General features: G+C 47.5%; 1 protein-coding gene across 1 annotated transcript; it reads right to left on the bottom strand.

The window, feature by feature from the left end:
• Window positions 1–287: 287 nt before the first annotated feature.
• Window positions 288–3,040, bottom strand: LOC123137704 (scarecrow-like protein 6). The gene has a single exon (XM_044557539.1). It carries the CDS (start codon window positions 2,706–2,708, stop codon window positions 606–608), a length of 2,103 nt encoding a protein of 700 aa, XP_044413474.1. The 5' UTR covers window positions 2,709–3,040; the 3' UTR covers window positions 288–605.
• Window positions 3,041–23,672: the final 20,632 nt, after the last annotated feature.

The following is a 23,672-nucleotide window of genomic DNA, read 5'->3' as shown; positions in this document are numbered from 1 at the left end:
ACATCCATGGGACCCCTAGTCCCCTTACCAAATTTCAGTTCAGTTCTCTTTTTTTTTTCTCTTGTAAAGATTCTGCTATGTTGTCTCTAAACATCTAGGCAAAATGCACTATGGCAAGATCTGTCCCTAAGCTTTATGTCATATATTCTAGTCCTACAGAAGTTCAACCCCAAATAATACCACTAAGACTATTTAAACATTGCTAAAATAAACAGTTCAATTCAACAACAGAAAGTGCACAAGTAAGTTGCACCAGGAATAACTAAAGCAACATGAGCAGATATCAATACTGTACCATAGAACAGTTCCACTGGTTAAAATTATCCTCTCGACTCACAAGCAATCCTTGAAATGACATGATAAATGCTAAATGAGCAGAGAGTGTGAACATCGTGGTAAGAACCTAGAGCAACATCATTACACTATAGAGTCACCGACACGAATGTTGCTAAATCCACTAGTCCTAGCTAAATAAGTTGCGATGAAAAGCGATACGGGGTGTCCAACAACCAAGATAGTAGTCTCCTTCGCAACATTTTAATTGCAAGACAAAATGAACATTACTGGAGTTGAAGATGCCTGCGAACGGTGGCGGCGACCGACGATCAGCACCGCCAAGCTGATACTGAGACGAGCTCGCCACGCTGCCAATAGAGAGTGAGCGCAACCCCGCGTTTCTCGACGTGGAACCCTCGGACCTGCACCCGCTTCAAGAGGCAGTCGGCCTGTGCCTCCGCAAGATTGCTGAGCGGCACAGGTGTGAAGCCAGCAGCAGCAAACACATTCCGCCACGACACTGCTTTGTCGGTCTTGCGCCGCCCAAGTACCGCATCTTCGACTCTTGGTTGGATCAGAAACTTCTCAATCTTACAGGCAGAATCGGCGTCAATTCCAGCAGCATCAAGCGAGTCAAGGAGGAACATGCAGGATTGAAAGCAATGCAGGAAGTGCTGTGAGAACGGGAGATCAGCACGATCAGCTCCATAGTCCATGGCGACCACAATCTTAGGACCAAGCTGTTTCACCAACCGAAGGATTACAGCTAGCGGTGGTGCACGAGCAGAGCAACCAACAGGGAGGCTCACTGCTACAATTTCGTCGCCAGTAGGAGAAATGAGCTCCGCCGGACTGAAAGCATCAAGACTGACGGCATTGAACTCGAAGGGAATTCCAAGATCAGCAGCAAACTGCGTGAGGTTATCCTGAGTAAGATGAAGCTCCAGTGGATGGTGAGAAGCATCTGAAACGAAGGCCGTCAGCTTCAGCAACGGCAAGGCCACGCCGCCAGTACCACGGCGATGAGCAAGCTCCTGCAAGAAGGAAGCCCACTGCCCGCCTACACCAAGATCGAAGTCAATGACATGGATGCAGGAAGCGGCGCTGCAGGCGATTTCGTCGAGAAGCGCCTGCGTGGCCGTGAAGTTAGCGAACTGCAGCATGGGCGAGAGGTCGGAGAAGGACTTGTAGGCCGCCAGCTTGAGGGCGACGTCGAGCGGTGAGGTGATGCGGGAGGCGCCGTGGTGTCCATCGGCGAGCGCGAGGAGGAGGGCCTCCCTGAGGTAGGAAGCCGACCGGAGGAAGGGCTTCCCAAGGGGGGGAAGCTGGTGATTGAGCCGCGCCAATATCTCACGCGCGCCAGTGGAATTACCGGCCTCAGCTGCCTTTGCCGCCGCAGCCAGCTCGTCCAGCAGCTGCTGCTGCGCTGCCTCGGCAGCCGTCGTCTTCATCGCCCCGCGAAGCGGTGGCGGCGAAGGCTGGAGCTGGAACGGAAGTGAGCCATGTAGCAGGGGAAAGGCCGCCGCCGCCGACGTGCCTAGGTGGTTTCGCGTGAGGTAGAGGTCGTCTGGAACGGAGTGGTGGCGTTTGGGCGGTGGCTGGTGGAGTTGTGAGCGCTGGTTGTGATCGGAGATGGAGGAGAGGGGCATGAAGAAGGCTGCGGCGGGAGGCGGCGGCTGGTACTGGTAGTGGTTGAAGAGGCCATGCGACTGCGGTCCCAGGAGAGGGGGCTTTGTGTCGATACCTTCGTGGAACAGCATCGGAGGCGGCGGGGGCTGGAGAGAGGCGGCCTCCGGTGAGAAGAGGCCGAAGGCCGAGGATGCTTTGCTGGCGCCACCGCCACCCCCGCCGGTGGTGGTGTGCGACATGGCGCCGGAGGACGACAGGTCGGAGGAGGCGCCGCCGAGGTGGTGGTCGAGCGAGAAGCCGAGCGGGTCGACGGCCGAGAATCCGAAGCCGCCAGCATTGTCGACGAGCGGCTGCTGATGCATTGGAAGCGGCGGGACGGGCAGCTCCAGGTCGCCGGCGGCCCCCATGATCCAGTTCAAGAAGGTCTGGTCCTGCCCGGCCGCCGCGGCCGCAGCGGCGTTCCCGAGCATGGCATCCCAGCCCTCCCCTCCATCCAGCGCCCCAGGAATGGGCGGCAGCTCACATCCGCCGGCGCCGGCGCCGTGGTCGGCCCATTTGGTGGCCTCGGCGTCGCCGGCGCTGCTCTCGGAAACCGCCGCCACGCCGGTGGAGTCCGCCGCGCCGCCGCCGAGGGACGACGACAGCGTCGATGCGGAGTTGGGCGGGCTGCTGAGCCTCCGCGAGCAGTCGAGCACCGACCGGGGCTCCACCAGCAGCTTCCCCGGCGGCCAGTAGCACAGATCCTTCCCGCCGGCGAGGCCCACTCCCCCGCTCCGCTCGGCCCCGAACAGCGCCGCCCTCATCTACCTAGTCCCGCCGCATAACAGGCAGGCCGGCGAGATCTGGGACGGCGCGCGCGGGGGATTGATTTCCTTTGCTGGTGCGTGCGTTTGGATGTGGCTCTCCCTCCCTCCCTCCCTCGCTTCCTACCTGGCCCTGGCGTGCGAGAGAGAGAGAGAGAGAGTATACAACAGGGTACAGGGAGGAGGTGGGGGCGGGCAGAGAGAGCAGTGTGCGCCCTTGCCTGCCTGCCTTGCCTTGTGCTGCCCCGCTGCCCTCCTCTCTCTCTCTCTCTCTCTCCCCTCTGCTGCTCGCTCGCTCTCTCTCTGTCCTCGCTGTGTGGTGGTGTGGCCTCGTCTCTTCTCTCTCTCTCTCTCTACTGCTATCTCCTTCCCTGGATGCGTGCAACATAAAAAAGGTTAAAAAGTGTACCCCTCCTCCCCCTCTCTCTCTCTCTCCCCATCGTTTTCAGTCTGCTTCAAGCGCTCTCTCTCTCTGCCTCCTTCCTTTTTTTTATTTTCACCCTAGGTTTCTAGGTTTTATCTGCTCGTATTTTGCTTGGCGACGGCAATGCATGGGCTTTATTTGTCTGTGTGGACTGTATGCAAGTACGCGGGAAGTAGAGACCAAAATTATTGCAGAGAGCCGAGACTAGTCGTCGGAGGTATTGTATTGACCGCGAGAAATCCTTGGGACTTTGACGGCTGTTTTGTTATGTTGCACAGTGCTGGGCGGTGGCACGTACGGTGTGTGAGTCACGTTCGGTGTCGTAATGCTACAGCGCCAGTGACAGTACTGCCCTAGACTGAGATTGTGGCAACGAGGGGCAGGCAGATCATTAAAATCGGAGCCTTACATTAAAAGCGTAGCTGAGCTGAAAAATAACAATAGTGATTTATTTACAGACTTGTACTCATCATGCTACTACTAGCATCTTGCCATTTTAAACACAGCTATTACTGCTCCAGTATCATATCCTTTTCGGCTGCTCTAGCTTTTCGAGGAAACTTGTCTTGGACTGGCTTACATTAAAAGCGTGCTGTCCCCGGCAAAATAAAACATGGAGCTGATGCGGCTTTGCTAGGGATACCAGTTCACGATTTGACACCATGGCGATACGAAATGACAAACCGCTTTCCAGAAAACAAATAGGCAAACCCCACACAAAAACCTGTGAAATGACAGCGTGACCCATTCTAATCTTCATCAATCAGGTGCTCAAACTGTGCCCTAAATAAATGGATTATCACAAACTTGTCTCTTCATGTGGATAGAAGAGTCACGCGTTCAAGAAGAAGAAGAAGAAAAGAAAATAAACCCATGCATGCCAGCGATCTTCCTTTTTCTTATTGGGCCAGTTACCTTGGATTGGACGTTGCATTAGAAACACAGCGCAACCCTGTCACCGTTTGAGCTGCAGGGCAGAGAATCCTTTGCTGTTTTTTTACCATCGCCAGTCACCATGCCCGCTTTTTACAGTCTTTTGAACAGTGACTGTGACCAGGAGCAGGAGGGAGGCTCGAGGCCTGGGCCGGCAGGTCCAAAAGGAAATAATAATAACCGAAGGCCCCGAAGGAAAGAAAGGGATAGTGGCAAAAGAAAGAATTTTTTAAAGCTCATTGGTCCCAAACAAATCTATGCCATCATTGCTAGTACACCAGTTTACCAAAATGCCCCCGCAGGAATTGTTTTTGGAACAAATACTGGCTCGGATGTTGCTTGCTGGATTGGTTTCATGGTCTGTGATTACTCAAAGGACTCCCGTCTACTGGCATTTTTTTATTTTTTGGGTTCCATTAAAAATGCAACAGTCTGTAAAAGAAGTAGAAATCATTCCTCAAAACCATTACCTCAAGGGCTATTATTATACTTTCACCCAACTCTTGGACTTATTTCTCCCAAAAAGAACATAGGGCGTCTTCAACAAGGACCTTAAATCGTCCGCAAACGTTCGGACCGAGTTATCCCAACATTGAAACCATCCAACAAGGTCCCGTATTTGTCCATGGACCAGCCTGGGCGTCTGTTTCCCAAACTGGAAGCAAGCCAGCGGCCTCACTCTCTGTTCGCCGGAGTGTCTCAACCGAACAAGACGGCGTACGAAGCAGACGGGAAGATGTTCGAGATGATCCACGACAGAGTCGGAGACCAAGCCGGAGGCTGCTACAAGGACGGTCAAGTGGATGACCTGGAGACGAAGATGCGTCCCCAACAGTGGGGCACGCACACCCACGCGGGCAGATACACCCAGCCAGACATGTACACCCAATAATCAGACTCGTACACCAAGCAGCTGGAGCAGGACGCGACGACCTTGATCCGGATGAATGCCCGACTGATCCAAGGAAGGGGTAGAGAAGAAAATTTCAACATGAGGGAGGACGACTTGTTGTGCGATGTGCGGTTGGCCACTAGCATCCTCCGATCCATGGCACATAGCACAGGGGCACAACATTGGGGCAACATTCATTCTTGTTTCCATGAGGACAAGAATTTCGAGCCGTGCTGCAACGAACTCATCCGCGGTCGTGGGACAAATTCCCTTAACCATCGATGGCACATCATCCGAGAGGTCATGAGCAAGTATTACGGCCATGTAAATACAACCCATCGGTCTATGGTCAAGTGGTGTGCAAATCGCTGAGCAAATAAGTTGCTAGATGTGTTCTTCACTTGGTTGAATATGCAACTTGTTGGCCGAATATGCTCTATGTCATTTGGTCGGACATGCTCTGTGTTTTTTTGGTTGGCTATGCACTATTTGTTAGTCATTTGGCCGGATATGCACATTGTTGCCAATGTCTTTTTTATAGCCATCTCATGCGTGCAACTTGTTCTTGAAGATGGAGAAGAAGAGTTTCGTCCTCATGCACTGTTGGTTGAAGTTGAATGGACAACCCAAGTGAAAAGATGGCATTGCCAATTCCCTCAAGACCACGGGCATCGGCAATGAGGACAAAGCTGGTGATCTAACTGACCCAAGAAGGTTAGAAGGGGGTTCCACAGAAAGAAATGGGAGGGGAGAAGACGAAGCGAGAAGGAACGTCTTTCAAGATGACGGACAGGTTCGAGAACATCTTGGCAAAGAAAGAGGATTCATATTCAAGCACTATGACGTTGTCGGGGGGCTGAACCCCAGGCAGTGTTATGTGACTTAGGTCATCAGCATCCGGTGGTCGCACATAAGTGCCCTGAAAGTTGTCAAGGAATGCGTCTGCTAGGTTCTCCCAACTCCCGATGGAGTTTGCCGGCAAGCTATTCAGCCAATGCCGAGCTGGTCCCTTGAGTTTTAGTGGGAGGTACTTGATGGCGTGTAGATCGTCTCTGGGGGCCATATGAATATGGAGGAAGAAATCTTCTATCCATACCGCGGGGTCTGTAGTACCATCGTATGATTCAATGTTTACGAGTTTAAACCCTTCTGGGAATTCATGATCCATTACTTCGTCAGTGAAGCATAGGGGGTGTGCGGCGCCTCTATGCCGGGCTACATCACAACGTAGTTCGAATGAGTCTGGTCTGTTGTATTCGGCCCGGTCAGACTTTTATTAAGCGTATCCGGCGTGACGGTCGTTGTCGCGCAATGTGGCACGCCCCCGCGATCCGTAGATCGATCTTGACTGTCCTGCTTTGTTTTCCAATACGTCTCGCAGGTCCTTCGTGTAGCCCCCGACCTGCGTGTTTTTGCTTGTTTGGCGATGGGGTGTCGTCTGGACTTCGGGCTTGTACGCTGCTTTGTCTCGACCACGGGGTGGCCGGTCAGCCGCATCATGCGCTGGTAGTGTGGGCTTTAATGCCTCCTCCTCGAGTTGAGGTAGCAACTGAGACGTCCATTTTGCATCATGCTTTTATATCAATATTTATTGCATTATGGGTTGTTATTACACATTATATCTCAATACTTATGGCTATTCTCTCTTATTTTCAAAGTTTACCATGAAGAGGGGGAATACCGGCAGCTGGAATTCTGGCTGGAAAAGGAGCAAACGTTGGAAACCTATTCTGCACAACTCCAAAAGTCCTGAAACTCCACGAAACATCTTTTTGGATTTAATAAGAATTTTTGAGCGAAAGAAATACACCAGGGGGCCCACACCCTGTCTAGGAGAGAGGAGGGCACCCCCCTATAGGGCGCCCCCCCTATTTCCTGGGCCCCCTGGTGGGCCTCCGGTGTCCATCTTCTGCTATATCAGATCTTTTACCTTGGAAAAAATCGTGGGCAAGCTTACGGGACGAAACTCCGCCGCCACGAGGCAGAACCTTGGCGGAATCAATCTAGGGCTCCGACGGAGCTGTTCTGCCGGGGACACTTCCCTCCGGGAGGGGGAAATCATCACCAATATCATCACCAATGATCCTCTCATCGAGAGGGGGTCAATCTCCATCAACATCTTCACCAGCATCATCTCCTCTCAAAACCCTAGTTCATCTCTTGTATCCAATCTTGTATCAAAACCACAAATTGGTACCTGTGGGTTGCTAGTAGTGTTGATTACTCCTTGTAGTTGATGCTAATTGGTTTACTTGGTGGAAGATCATATGTTCAGATCCTTTATGCATATTATTACTGCTCTGATTATGAACATGAATATGCTTTGTGAGTAGTTACGTTTGTTTCTGAGGACATGGGTGAAGTCTTGCTATTAGTAGTCATGTGAATTTGGTATTCGTTCGATATTTTGATGAGATGTATGTTGTCTTTTCCTCTAGTGGTGTTATGTGAACGTTGACTACATGACACTTCACCATTATTTGGGCCTAGAGGAAGGCATGGGGAAGTAATAAGTAGATGATGGGTTGCTAGAGTGACAGAAGCTTAAACCCTAGTTTATGCGTTGCTTCTTTAGGGGCAGATATGGATCCATATGTTTAATGTTGTGGTTAGGTTTACCTTAATACTTCTTTTGTAGTTGCGGACGCTTGCAATAGGGGTTAATCATAAGTGGGATGTTTGTCCAAGTAAGGGCAGTACCCAAGTACCGGTCCACCCACATATCAAATTATCAAAGTACCGAACGTGAATCATATGAACGTGATGAAAACTAGCTTGACGATAATTCCCATGTGTCCTCGGGAGCTCCTTTCTCATTATTAGAAATTTTACAGGCTTATCCTTTGCTGCATAAAGGATTGGGCCACCTTGCTGCACTTTATTTACTTTATTTACTTGTTACTCGTTATCATTTATCTTATCACAAAACTACCTATCACCTACAATTTCACTGCTTGCAGAGAAAACCTTACTGAAAACCGCTTATCATTTCCTTCTGCTCCTCGTTGGGTTCGACACTCCTACTTATCGAAAGGACTACAATTGATCCCCTACACTTGTGGGTCATCTAGACTCTTTTCTGGCGCCGTTGCCGGGGAGTGTACCGCTTTTTGTGAGTGGAACTTGGTAAGGAAACATTTATATAGTGTGCTAAAATTTTCTGTTACTTGTCACTATGGAAGCTAATCATTTGAGGGGCTTGTTTGGGGTATCTTCACCCCAACCAGAAGAGCAAAGAGTCACTCCTCAACCTACTGAACTTTATGAAAATATTTACTTTGATATCCCTTCGGGTATGGTAGAGAAACTGCTAGCTAATCCATTTGCAGGAGATGGAACATTGCATCCCGATTTACACCTTATCTTTGTGGATGAAGTTTGTGGATTATTTAAGCTTGCAGGTATTCCCGATGATGTTGTCAAAAGGAAGGTCTTCCCTTTATCTTTGAATGGAGATGCATTGACATGGTATAGGCTATGTGATGATACGAGATCTTGGAATTATAAATGATTGAAGCTGGAATTTCACCAGAAGTTCTATCCTATGCACCTTGTTCATCGTGATCATAATTACATATATAATTTCTGGCCTCGCGAAGGAGAAAGCATCACTCAATCTTGGGGGAGGCTTAAGTCAATGCTATATTCATGCCCCAATCATGAGCTCTCTCGGGAAATGATTATTCAGAACTTTTATGCTCGGCTTTCTCTTGATAATCGCAACCTGCTCGATACTTCCTGTGCTGGTTCTTATATGCTGAAGACTATTGATTTCAAATGGGACTTATTGGAAAGAATTAAACGCAACTCTGAAGATTGGGGTTCCGATGATGGTAAGGAGTCAGGTATGACACCTAAGTTCAATTGTGTTAAATCTTTTATGGATACCGATGCTTTTCGTGGATTTAGCGCTAAGTATGGACTTGACTCTGAGATAGTAGCTTCTTTCTGTGAATCTTTTGCTACTCACGTTGATCTCCCTAAAGAGAAGTGGTTTAAATATAATCCTCCTGTTGAAGTGAAAGTAGTTTCACCTATTACAGTCGAAGAAAAGACTATCATCTATAGTGATCCTATTGTTCCTACTACTTATATTGAAAAACCTCCTTTTCCTGTTAGAATAAAGGATCATGCTAAAGCTTCGACTGTTGTTCGTAAGAGTAATACTAGGACTTATACACCTCATGAGCAATTTAATGTTGAACCTAGTATTGCTATGGTTAAAGATCTCTTGGATGATGATTTAGATGGGCATGTTATTTATTCTGTGGTGAGACTGCTAATATTGTTAGGCCAGATACTAAGACATGTAGACCTGTCGTAGGCATGCCTGTTATTTCTGTTAAAATAGGAGATCATTGTTATCATGGATTATGTGATATGGGTGATAGTGCTAGTGCAATACCTTATACTTTATATCAATAAATTATGCATGACATTGCACCCATTGAATTAGAAGACATTGATGTTACCATTAAGCTTGCTAATAGGGATACCATTAAACCCTTTGGGATTGTTAGAGATGTTGAAGTTTTGTGTGGGAAGGTTAAATACCCTGCTGATTTTCTTGTTCTTGGTTCCCCACAAGATGATTTTTGTCCCATTATTTTTGGTAGACCCTTCTTGAATACGGCTAGTGCTAAGATTAATTGTGAAAAGAATACTGTCTCTATTGGCATAGATGGTATTGTCTCATGAGTTTAATTTCGCTAAGTTTAGTAGACAACCTCGTGATAGGGAATCATTTTGTAAGGATGAGATTATTGGTCTTGCTTCCATTGATGTTGTGACGCCCGGATAATTAAGCTACAGTGATCCCACGCTAATGGTGCCACGTCACCACGATTACTGCTGCTAATCTATTGTTAGGACAAAACCGGTCCAAAATCCAAAATTCAAATTAATGATAACAATAAAAGTTTTCAAAAATTAAAACAAGAATGTTTGGATTGTACTAAATATTACAAAGGTAATTATGGTGCAACAAACCCATTTTTATAAAATGCCTAAGTAATTTAAAATGATTTAAAACAGAAGAGTAAAATAAATAAAAGGTATAAAAAAACAAAACAAAAGAAAAGGGACCCCTCCCCCCAATGGGCCAACTGGCCCAGCTGACAGCCAGGCCAGCCCACTGGCCCAGCCGGCCGACCCACCCCACTCCCTTATCCCCTCACACCCGCTAACCCTAACCCCCCCGGTCGCCCCACTTTCCCCCCTCTCGATCCAATCTGGATCGAGGAGACCCCCACTCCCTCGTCCCTCTCGCCCCCTCGATCTGGATTGGGGCTCACCCCTGACCGCACCTCGCCTCCGCCGCCGCCGCCCGATGCCGCCCCGGCCCCGTCGCCGACCCGCGCCACTCGCCGGACGCCTCCCCACCTCGTCACCTCCCTGACCCCGGAGGCCGCCGCTCGCCGCCCCACCTTCGCTACCTCGCCGGTGCCTCATCCCCGCCGGCCTTCTTCCTCTTTGTCGGCGTCCCCATCAACCCCCATGAGCCCCACTGCCCCGTCCCTGCATCCCCCAGTGAGCCCCGCCTCGCTCCCGTCTCCCTCGCGCGCTCGCGCTCGTCGCCGCGGTCACGCCGGTCACGCCCGCGGTTGACGCGCTCCGGTTGCGTCCGATGCGCGCTCACCGCGCCGTGCCCGCGCCCGCACCGCGCTCGGCCACTGCCCGACCTCGCCTACACCTCGCCGCGCGCACCTAGCCACTGCTACCGTGGCCGGTGACAACGGTTACCGGCTGCGCCTCCAAACTCTGTTGCGGCCTTGTGGCCCCGCCCGGGTTTGCCCTCGCTCCGGCCCCTTGCCCCGCCAGCCGCGGTGGCCTCACCGCGCTGGCCGACCGCACCCGCGTCCCCTCGTTCGGGCGGTTACGCCCGCCCAGACGCGCCCTTGCACCGGCGCCCGTAACCCCGCTCGCCCGTTTAGGGCCAATGACATGCAGGCCCCGCCCCAGAACATTTTATAAAATAAAATAAAATAAAATGAAAATGAACTAATAAAATTAATAATTAATTAGTTAATTAATTAGTGAATTAATTAAGTTAATTAGTCCTGTTTAAATTAATCTAATTAACTAGTTAGTTAATTAAACAGTAATTAGATTAGCTAAGTCCTAATTAACTAAACAGTCAATGACAGCTGGGACCCACACGTCAGGTTAACTAGTCAACCCTGTTGATTTCTGACATCAGCATGACATCATGCTGATGTCATAAATCCATTTTCGAATTAATTTAAATAATTAATTAAATCTCAGAAACTAATAAAATCTTTAGAAAATCATATCTTTTAATCCGTAACTGTGATTAAATTATTTTCAACATGAAAGTTGCTCAGAATGACGAGACGATTTTGGATACGCAACCCGTTCGTCCGCCACACCCCCTAACCTACCGAACTCGCAACTTTCCCCCTCCGGCTCCTCTGCCCGAAAACACGGAACCCCGGGAATACTTCCCGGATGCTTCCCCCCTTCACCGGTATCACCTCATATCGCGTTAGAACACGTCTAGCTCTGCCTGTTATCCTGTTATGCACTTGCTATGTATTTACTGTTTCTCCCCCTCTTCTCTTCGGTAGACCCCGTGACGATGCTGATGCCCCAGTTCGACTACGGAGTTGACGACCCCTCTCTCTTGCCAGAGCAACCAGGCAAGCCCCCCCTTTGATCACCAGATATCGCCTACTCTTCTCTATACTGCTTGCATTAGAGTAGTGTAGCATGTTACTGCTTTCAGTTAATCCTATACTGCTGCATAGCCTGTCCTTGCTACTTCCGTTGTTACCTTTACCTGCTATCCTACTGCTTAGTATAGGATGCTGGTGTTCCATCAGTGGCCCTACACTCTTGTCAGTCTGCCTTGCTATACTATCGGGTCGTGATCACTCGGGAGGTGATCACGGGTATATACTATACATACATACTATACAGATGGTGACTAAAGTCGGGTCAGCTCGTTGAGTACCCGCAAGTGATTCGGATAAGGGGGCTGAAAGGACAGGTGGCTCCATCCCGGTAGAGGTGGGCCTGGGTTCCCGACGGCCCCCGACTGTTACTTTGTGGCAGAGCGACCGGGCAGGTTGAGACCGCCTAGGAGAGAGGTGGGCCTGGCCCTGGTCGGCGTTCACGGATACTTAACACTCTTAACGAGATCTTGGTATTTGATCCGAGTCTGGCCATTTGGTCTATACGCACTAACCATCTACGCGGGAGTAGTTATGGGTATCCCGGCGTCGTGGTATCAACTAAAGCCTTCTTGACGTCAGCGACGGAGCGGCGCGCGCTGGATTGGACTGCGTTAACACAACTTCCTTTGTAATGGAGGTTGCTAGGTCTGCTTCCGGCCGCCCTCGCAACATGCAGGTGTGCAATGGGCGATGGGCCCAGACCCCTACGCGCATAGGATTTAGACCGGCGGGCTGACCTCTCTGTTGTGCCTAGGTGGGGCTGCGACGTGTTGATCTTCCGAGGCCGGGCATGACCCAGGAAAGTGTGTCCGGCCAAATGGGATCAAGCGTGTTGGGTTATGTGGTGCACCCCTGCAGGGAAGTTAATCTATTCGAATAGCCGTGATCTTCGGTAACAGGACGACTTGGAGTTGTACCTTGACCTTATGACAACTAGAACCGGATACTTAATAAAACACACCCTTCCAAGTTCCACAGACAACTCGGTGATCGCTTTTCCACAGGGCGACGAGGGGAGGATCGCCGGGTAGGATTGTGCTATGCGATGCTACTGGAGATGCTACTTGGAGGATTTCAATCTACTCTCTTCTACATGCTGCAAGACGGAGGCTGCCAGATGTGTAGTCTTTGATAGGACTAGCTATCCCCCTCTCATTCTGGCATTCTGCAGTTCAGTCCACTGATATGGCCTCCTTACACATATACCCATGCATATGTAGTGTAGTTCCTTGCTTGCAAGTACTTTGGATGAGTACTCACGGTTGCTTTCTCCCCCCTTTTCCCCCCTTTCCTTTCTTTCTGGTTGTCGCAACCAGATGCTGGAGTCCAGGAGCCAGACGCTACCGTCGACGACGACTCCTACTACCGGAGGTGCTTACTACTACGTGCAGCCCACTGACGACGACCGGGAGTAGTTAGGAGGTTCCCAGGCAGGAGGCCTACGCCTCTTTCGATCTGTATCCCAGTTTGTGCTAGCCTTCTTAAGGCAAACTTGTTTAACTTATGTCTGTACTCAGATATTGTTGCTTCCGCTGACTCGTCTATGATCGAGCACTTGTATTCGAGCCCTCGAGGCCCCTGGCTTGTATTATGATGCTTGTATGACTTATTTATGTTTTAGAGTTGTGTTGTGATATCTTCCCGTGAGTCCCTGATCTTGATCGTACACGTTTGCGTGCATGATTAGTGTACGATTGAATTGGGGGCGCCACAGATGTTCCTCCAACTGATCCATTAGAACAATATTTGCTAGACCATGAAAACAATATGTTTATGAAGGAAAGAGAGGAAATAGATGAAGTGTTCCTTAAATAGGAACCTATGCTGAAACATAACCTTCCCGCTGAAATTCTTGGGGATCCCCCTCCACCTAAGGGTGATCCCGTGTTTGAACTTTAACCATTAACTGGTTATCTTAAGTATGCTTATCTTGATGAAAACGAAATATATCCTGTTATTAAAAGTGCTAACCTTTCAGAGAAAGAAGAAGAAAGATTATTGAAAACTCTGAACAAGCACCGAGCAGCTATTGGATATACTCTGGATGATCTTAAGGGCATTAGTCCCACATTATGCCAACACAAAATTACAGTGGAGAAAGATGCCAAGCCAGTTAGAGATCCTCAAAGACGACTAAATCCCAAGATGAAAGAAGTGGTAAGAAAGGAGATATTAAAGCTCCTTGAGGCAGGTATTATTTATCCCGTTGCTGACAGTGAATGGGTAAGTCATCTCCATTGTGTTCCTAAAAAGGGAGGTTTTACCGTTGTTCCTAATGATAAAGATGAATTGATCCCGCAAAGAATTATTACAGGTTATAGGATGGTAATTGATTTCCATAAGTTAAATAAAGCTACTAAGAAAGATCATTACCCTTTACCTTTTATTGATCAAATGCTAGAAAGACTATCCAAACACACACATTTCTGCTTTCTATATGGTTATTCTGATTTCTCTCAGATACCGGTGTCAGCGAAGGATCAATCTAAAACTACTTTTACTTGCCCTTTTGGTACTTTTGCTTATAGACATATGCCTTTTGGTTTATGTAATGCACCTTCTACCTTTCAAAGATGCATGATGGCTATATTCTCTGATTTTTGTGAAAAGATTTGTGAGGTATTAATGGATGATTTCTCAGTTTATGGATCCTCTTTTGATGAGTGTTTGAGCAACCTTGATCGAGTTTTGCAGAGATGTGAAGACACTAGTCTCGTCCTGAATTGGGAAAAGTGTCACTTTATGGTTAATGAAGGCATTGTCTTGGGGCATAAGATCTCCGAGAGAGGTATTGAAGTTGATAAAGCCAAAGTTGATGCTATTGAAAAGATGCCATGTCCCAAGGACATAAAAGGTATAAGAAGTTTCCTTGGTCACGCCAGTTTTTATAGGAGGTTCATTAAGGACTTTTATAAAATCTCTAGGCCTCTGACTAATTTATTGCAAAAAGATATCCCTTTTGTCTTTGATGACGATTGTGTAGAAGCATTTGAAATACTTAAGAAAGCTTTGATCACTACACCTATTTTTCAGCCACCTGATTGGAATTTACCTTTTGAAATTATGTGCGATGCTAGTGATTATGCTGTAGGTGTTGTTCTAGGGCAAAGAGTCGATAAGAAATTGAATGTTATCCAGTATGATAGTAAGACTCTTGATACTGCCCAGAGAAATTATGCTACTACTGAAAAAGAATTCTTAGCAGTTGTGTTTGCATGTGATAAGTTTAGACCTTATATCGTTGATTCTAAAGTTACTATTCACACTGATCATGCTGCTATTAAATATCTTATGGAAAAGAAAGATGCTAATCCTAGACTCATTAGATGGGTTCTCTTGCTCCAAGAATCTGACTTGCGTATTATTGATAGAAAGGGAGCTGAGAACCCCGTTGCAGATAACTTGTCTAGGTTAGAGAATGTTCTTGATGACCCACTGCCTATTAATGATAGTTTTCCTGATGAACAATTAGCGGTCGTCACTGCTTCTTGTACCGCTCTTGGTATGCTGATTATGCTAATTACATTGTTGCTAAATATATACCGCCTAGTTTCACATACCAGCAAAAGAAAAAGTTATTTTATGATTTAAGACATTACTTCTGGGATGACCCACACCTTTATAAAGAAGGAGTAGATGGTGTTATTAGACATTGTGTGCCTGAGCATGAACATGAACAGATCCTATGTAAGTGTCACTCTGAATCCTATGGAGGACACCACGCTGGAAATAGAACTACACACAAGGTACTACAATCTGGTTTTTATTGGCCTACTCTCTTCAAAGATGCTCGTAAGTTTGTCTTATCTTTTGATGAATGTCAAAGAATAGGTAACATTAGTAGACGTCAAGAAATGCCTATGAATTACTCTATTGTTATTGAACCGTTTGATGTTTGGGGCTTTGATTATATGGGACCTTTTCCTGCCTCTAATGGTTATACACATATTTTAGTTGTTGTTGATTATGTTACTAAGTGGGTAGAAGCTATTCCAACTAGTAGTGCTGATCATAACACTTCTATTAAAATGCTTAAAGAAGTTATTTTTCCGAGGTTTGGAGTCCCTAGCTATCTTATGAGTGATGGTGGTTCACATTTTATTCATGGTGCTTTCCGTAAGATGCTTGCTAAGTATGATGTCAATCACAGAATCGCATCTCCTTATCATCCGCAGTCTAGTGGTCAAGTAGAGTTGAGAAATAGAGAGCTCAAATTAATTTTGCAAAAGACTGTGAATAGATCTAGAAAGAATTGGTCCAAAAAACTTGATGATGCATTATGGGCCTATAGAACTGCATACAAAAATCCTATGGGTATGTCTCCATATAAGATGGTTTATGGAAAAGTGTGTCATTTGCCTCTTGAACTTGAACATAAGGCATATTGGGCTATTAAAGAGCTCAACTATGACTTCAAACTTGCCGGTGAGAAGAGATTGTTTGATATTAGCTCACTTGATGAATGGAGAACCCAAGCCTATGAGAATGCCAAGCTATTCAAAGAAAAAGGCAAACGCTGGCATGATAAGAGGATACAAAAGCGTGAGTTTAACGTAGGAGACTATGTATTATTATTCAACTCTCGTTTGAGATTTTTTGCAGGAAAACTTCTCTCAAAATGTGAAGGTCCTTACGTTATCGAGGAGGTCTATCATTCTGGTGCCATAAAAACCAACAACTTCGAAGGCACGAGTCCAAGGATGGTAAATGGTCAAAGAATTAAACATTATATTTCAGGTAATCCTACCAATGTTGAAACTAATATTATTGAAACCGTAACCCCTGAGGAATACATAAGGGACACTTTCCAGAACGTTCCAGACTCCGAAAAGGTATAGGTATGTGGTACAGTAAGTAAACCGACTCCAAAACAACTCCAATGGCACTTTTTATCAGTTTTGGAATATTTAAGAATTTTAGGAAGAAAGAAGTAGTCCGAAAGGGACACGAGGCTCCCACGAGAGTGGAGCCCCCCCCCCTACTGGGCGCGCCCCCTGTCTCGTGGGCACCTCGTGTGCCTCCCGGACTCTGTTTTATTACACGTTATGTACTTTGGTCGGTAAAAATTCATTATATATACTCCTGAAGGTTTTGACCACCGTATCACGCAAATATCCTCTGTTTTCGTTTTGAGCTGTTTCTGTTTCAGATTTAGAGCAATATGTCGTCCCAGGATTCGGAAGGGGAAAGCTATGTGGCTGATTACCTCGTAGACCCCAAGGTCTACGGGGACTTGGAGCATGATGGCTGGACTTCTGAAGAAGAGGAAGACTATGAGCCTAAAGTAAAGGAGGAGACTAGTTCAGACGAAGACGAAGCCCCATTACCTCAGCCTGGGGACATGCATGTGGAGTTTAAAAAGTCAAGCCTCCCTGATAGAGCAAAGAAGCCAAAGATCGAGTTTATCCCTTTTCGTCTCTTGCAGGAAAATAAACAGGAATTATGCAAAAGAGTATTAAGCCTTGAGCAGGAGATCGAGGACCTAAATGAGCAAAATATTATACTCAAGCGTAAATTGAGGAACAAGCCTACATCATCATCAACTCATGCTTCATCACCTCCGAGGACATAATCACATGGGTATGGGCACTCCCCTTGGCAACTGCCAAGCTTGGGGGAGGTGCCCCGGTATCGCATCACCATCACACTCCTATCTTTACCGTTTATTTAGTTCGATCTTTTTAGTAGTATCTTGATCTAGTAGATTGAAGTTTTGATATCAAGTAGTTTTGAGTTTTTCTTTGTGATCTCTTTTTGTAATTGAGTCCGTGACCTATCTATAATAAAGATTAGTGTTGATGAAGGGCTTTGCTATGTTGCTATGATCTTGAGAAAGTAGAAAGAATAAAAGAGTTCATATTGATCTTATGGATAGTGATAACTTCACATATAGAAAGTATGAGGCATAAAAATTGTTGAGAGTTGATGAACGTAGTTTGGTTCATCGTTGCAATTAATAGGAAGTAATAAGGAAAGAGGGGTTCACATACAAATATATTATCTTGGACACCTTTTTATAATTGGGAGCACTCATTAAGTATGACATGCTAAAAGAGTTGACGTTGGACAAGGAAGACAACGTAATAGTTTATGTTTTCCGACATCTCAGTTAAAGTATATTGTCATTGACCTGCCAAACATGTTGAGCTTGCCTTTCCCCCTCATGCTAGCCAAATTCCTTGCACCGAGTAGATATACTACTTGTGTTTCCAAATATCCTTAAACCCAATTTTGCCATGAGAGTCCACCATACCTACCTATGGATTGAGTAAGATCCTTCAAGTAAGTTGTCATGTTGCAAGCAATAAAAATTGCTATCTAAATATGTATGACTTATTAGTGCAGAGAAAATAAGCTTTGTACGATCTTGTTGTGGAAGTAATAAAAGCGACGGACTGCATAATAAAGGTCCACATACAAGGGGCAATATAAAGTGACGTTCTTTTGCATTAAGATTTTGTGCATCAACCCTAAACGCACATGACAACCTCTGCTTCCCTCTGCGAAGGGCCTATCTTTTACTTTATGTTTTTACTTTATGCTTGAGTCAAGGTGATCCTCACCTTTCCCTTTTTTCATTTTATCCTTTGGCAAGCTCCTCGTGTTTGAAAGATCATGATATATATATCCAATTGGATGTAAGTTAGCATGGGCTATTATTGTTGACATCACCTAAAGGTGAATACGTAGGGAGGCAACACAATAAGCCCCTATCTTTCTCAGTGTCCGGCTGAAACTCCATAACCACAAGTACTGCGTGAGTGTTAGCAATTGTAGAAGACTACGAGATAGTTGAGTATGTGAGCTTGCTGAAGAGCTCTATTGTTGACTCTTTTTGATGTCATGATAAATTGCAATTTCTTCAATGATTGAGATTATAGTTTATTAGTTCCCAATGAAGTTTTTGAACCATACTTGACATTGTGAACTGATTGTTACTCGAGCATAAGAAACCATATGATAAAATCTATATATGTTGCTGTTATAAGAATGATCATGATTCCCTCATGTCCGTATTTTATTTTTATCGACACCTCTATCTCTAAACATGTGGACATATTTTTCGATTTCGGCTTCCGCTTGAGGACAAGCGAGGTCTAAGCTTGGGGGAGTTGATACATCCATTTTGCATCATGCTTTTATATCAATATTTATTGCATTATGGGCTGTTATTACACATTATATCTCAATACTTATGGCTATTCTCTCTTATTTTACAAGGTTTACCATGAAGAGGGGGAATGCCGGCAGCTGGAATTCTGGCTGGAAAAGGAGCAAATGCTGGAAACCTATTCTGCACAACTCCAAAAGTCCTGAAACTCCACGAAACATCCTTTTGGATTTAATAAGAATTTTTGAGCGAAAGAAATACACCAAGGGGCCCACACCCTGTCCAGGAGAGAGGAGGGCGCCCCCCCTATAGGGCGCGCCCCCTATCTCCTAGCCCCTGGTGGGCCTCCGGTGTCCATCTTCTGCTATATCAGAGCTTTTACCCTAGAAAAAAATCATGGGCAAGCTTACGGGACGAAACTCCGCCGCCACGAGGCGGAACCTTCGCGGAATCAATCTAGGGCTCCGGCGGAGCTGTTCTGCCGGGGACACTTCCCTCCTCGAGGGGGAAATCATCACCAACATCATCACCAACGATCCTCTCATTGAGAGGGGGTCAATATCCATCAACATCTTCACCAGCACCATCTCCTCTCAAAACCCTAGTTCATCTCTTGTATCCAATCTTGTATCAAAACCACAAATTGGTACATGCGGGTTGCTAGTAGTGTTGATTACTCCTTGTAGTTGATGCTAATTGGTTTACTTGGTGGAAGATCATATGTTCAGATCCTTTATGCATATTATTACTCCTCTGATTATGAACATGAATATGCTTTGTGAGTAGTTACGTTTGTTCCTGAGGACATGGGTGAAGTCTTGCTATTAGTAGTCATGTGAATTTGGTATTCGTTCGATATTTTGATGAGATGTATGTTGTCTTTTCCTCTAGTGGTGTCATGTGAACGTCGACTACATGACACTTCACTATTATTTGGGCCTAGAGGAAGGCATGGGGAAGTAATAAGTAGATGATGGGTTGCTAGAGTGACAGAAGCTTAAACCCTAGTTTATGTGTTGCTTCATTAGGGGCTGATATGGATCCATATGTTTAATGTTGTGGTTAGGTTTACCTTAATAATTCTTTTGTATTTGCGGACGCTTGCAATAGGGGTTAATCATAAGTGTGATGCTTGTCCGAGTAAGGGGCAATATCCAAGTACCGGTCCACCCACATATCAAATTATCAAAGTACCGAACGCGAATCATATGAACGTGATGAAAACTAGCTTGACGATAATTCTCATGTGTTCTCGAGAGCTCCTTTCTCATTATTAGAAATTGTCCAGGCTTATCCTTTGCTACATACAGGATTGGGCCACCTTGCTGCACTTTATTTACTTTATTTACTTGTTACTCGTTATCATTTATCTTATCACAAAACTATCTATCACCTACAATTTCAGTGGTTGAAGAGAAAACCTTACTGAAAACCGCTTATTATTTCCTTCTGTTCCTCGTTGGGTTCAACACTCTTACTTATCGAAAGGACTACGATTGATCCCCTACACTTGTGGGTCATCAGCAACCTGCACTTTGGGTAACTTTTTATAGGCTGCTCGAGTCCGTATTCCTCGGCAGTCAGGACCTCGGTCCATCTATCAGTTAGCAAATCTTGATCAGTTTGAAGTTGTTGCTGCTTTTTCTTTGGGCTTTTTGCAGTGGCCATAAGCCGGCGCTTGAAGCGCTCCTGCTCGACGGGATCCTCAGGCACGATGAATTCGTCGTCGCCAAGGCTCACTTCGTCTTCGGAGAGAGGCATGTAATTATCATCCTCTAATTCCCCATCTGTTGCCTATTCCTTAGGGCTAGTTTGCCCATCTTCCTGCTCGGCCTGCTCGAAGCATGGCTCGGCAAGATTGTTTTTGTCTTCGGCACCATCTGGATTGTTGTCATCTCTTGTGCCGATATCATTATTTTTGCCATGGCGGGGCTTGGAGCGGCGTCTATGACGCCGGTGCCTAGATTGCTTCTCCGGGGGTTTATCCTCCATCGCCTCATCACCATTGCCTTCTTTCGGGGTGTCCACCATATATATGTCATATGATGAGGTGGTTGTCCAGCGCCATATAGGCGGTGGTTCCTGTTCATCTCCTACATCATCGTCCATACTATCGATGTCTTCGGAGTCGAAGTCGAGCACGTCGGTTAGGTCATCGACAGTGGCTATTAAGTGGGCGGTGGGTGGGGAACGAATTTCTTCGTCGTCCACTTCCCACTCGACCTGGACATAGTTCGGCCAGGAGTCTCCTGACAAAGAGAGAGACCTTAATGAGTTTAGCACGTCGCCCAAGGGCGCGTGCTGAAAGATATCTGCGGAGTGAACTCCATGACCGATGCCCAATCAGATTCGATAGGCACGGGCGTACGTGGTTCGGATCCTGTAGCTGGAGACAAGTCTGAGGGTCCAAGGGTACCAACCTCATAGGAGGCGGAATGAGTGTTCGGCTCTAAGGCCCATGAGTGTGCGGCCTCCGTGACGGGGTCCATCCACCTGTCCGTGGAGGGCACAGTCTACTCCGGATTGTTTCCCGGGGCAGCCACAGGTGCGACCCCTCGAATACCGTCCGATGGCAAATCTAAGTCATGATCATCGGGACTGTCCAGCGCACCTGACATGGGCTTGAATCCGTCAAAGAGCAAGTCTCCGCGGATGTCGGCAGTGTAGTTTAGGTTTCCAAACCTGACCTGGTGGGCAGGAGCGTAGCTGTTGATCTGCTCCAGACGGCCAAGAGAATTGGCCCGCAGTGCAAAGCCGCCGAATACGAAGATCTGTCCGGGAGGGAAAACCTCCCCTCGAACTGCGTCGTTGAAGATGATTGAAGGAGCCATCAAGCCTTATCGCGACGACACAGTGGAACTCTCAATGAAAGCACCAATGTCGGTGTCAAAACCGGCGGATCTCGGGTAGGGGATCCCGAACTGTGCGTCTAAGGCTAATGGTAACAGGAGGCTGGGGACACGATGTTTACCCACGTTCGGGCCCTCTCGATGGAGGTAATACCCTACTTCCTACTTGATTGATCTTGATGATATGAGTATTACAAGAGTTGATCTACCACGAGATCGTAGAGGCTAAACCCTAGAAGCTAGCCTATGATTCTGATTGTTCTTGTCCTACGGACTAAACCCTCCGGTTTATATAGACACCGGAGGGGGCTAGGGTTACACAGAGTCGGTTACAGAGAAGGAGATCTACATATCCGAATCACCAAGCTTGCCTTCCACGCAAAGGAGAGCCCCATCCGGACATTGGACAAAGTCTTCAATCTTGTATCTTCATAGTCCAACAGTCCGGCCAAAGTATATAGTCCGGCTGTCCGGATACCCCCTAATCCAGGACTCCCTCACCTCCCACTTCCCCGCAATAAGTGCGCACTTATGCGCACAATAACTGCATGGGGAAGAGGAACCGACTTGCGGACGCCGCAATAAATCCACGCACATGGGCCAAGGGCACGCGGCAGCGGGCCCCAGCACGTCGCCCAGTCCCGTCATGCGCGTGGCCTGTCAGGCCTCTCCGGCTTCCAAGCGCCATCTGGCACCCACACGAAGCCCAAATGATTGCCCCAAGATTTGATGGACCCTCCGGTTTCCAGCCGCTGTCGGGATGCCGCGATCCGGTTTCTGGAAACCGACACACAGTGGGTGTTACCGGACCCGGCGGTCGCAATATTTGCCTCCTCAAGAGGGGGAAACTGCGAAGGCACTCCCATCCGAAGACGGCGGACCTTTACAACTTCCGGGACTACTGTCGAGGGGATGAACCCCGGGCGGGCAACGAAACCCGGATCCTTTTCCAAAACAACGGGGCTAGCATTGCCCCTCATGCTGGCCCACGCTTGGCCGGGTCCCTCAACCCGGCCAAGCCCCTCGACCCGGCTGAACTCTCCGACCCGGCCAAGCTCCTTGACTCGGCCCCAACAACCAGCTCAAGGCAGCCGAACCCAGCACACCAAGACTTCCCCAACAAGCCAGCTCCACCCTTGGCGTGTTCCTCAACCCAGCCACGGGTCAGCTCCCGTCCCATCCAGGCCATATGATGGGACGAGTCTCCATCCACCGATGACTGAGGCAACAGTGCCCCGCCCATGCCTCTGGTGAGACGGAGCGTGGAAACAGTGCCCCTTACCTGCCCGCTGACCAGGGCCGACATGGCAACAATGCCCCTTACCTGCCCGCTGACTAGGGCCGGCGTGGCAACAGTGCCCCTGTTGTCACTGCCGATGCTAGCAAGCGATGACCTGATGGAGCGCCACTGTATCCAACTCGACTCGGCCACTCCCTGACGATCGACAAGACGATGCACAGTACCCCTAGGCAAGCAGGGCTCGTGCCAAGGGGAACCCGGCGAACCAAAGGCACCCGGTGGGTCCCAGCTCCGGGTTCCCAGATGCAGACAACCCGGCCCTACTGCCTTATAACATTACCATTGTAGCCCTGGGGGGTTGGCCTATAAAATCCCCCGGGAGCCCTCATGCATACGAGAAAGCACACTGTAACGTAGCCAACCGATCGGTAGAACACACATACAGGGAGAAGGAGCAGCCTAAGCCCTAGCTAGCCTTCCTTCTTCCTCCATACAACTCTGGGAGCAACTCTGTACTGTCACACATCAACCACACTCGGCAGGACTAGGGGTATTATCTCTCCGAAGAGCCCCGAACCTGGGTATGTCTTGCGTCCCACGCTAGCTCATGCCAACCTCGCCTCTGGAGCCTGATACGTCTCCGTCATATCTATAATGTTTTCTTGCTCCATGCCAATATTATTCAACTTTCATATACTTTTGGCAACTTTTTATACTATTTTTGGGACTAACATATTGATACAGTGCCCAGTGCCAGTTCCTGTTTGTTGCATGTTTTATGTTTCGCAGGAAACCCATATCAAACAGAATCCAAACGGGA

The sequence above is a fragment of the Triticum aestivum genome, chromosome 6B (genome assembly GCF_018294505.1).
Source record: "Triticum aestivum cultivar Chinese Spring chromosome 6B, IWGSC CS RefSeq v2.1, whole genome shotgun sequence".
Taxonomy (NCBI): domain Eukaryota; kingdom Viridiplantae; phylum Streptophyta; class Magnoliopsida; order Poales; family Poaceae; genus Triticum; species Triticum aestivum.
This window is presented reverse-complemented; position numbering and strand designations above follow the sequence as displayed.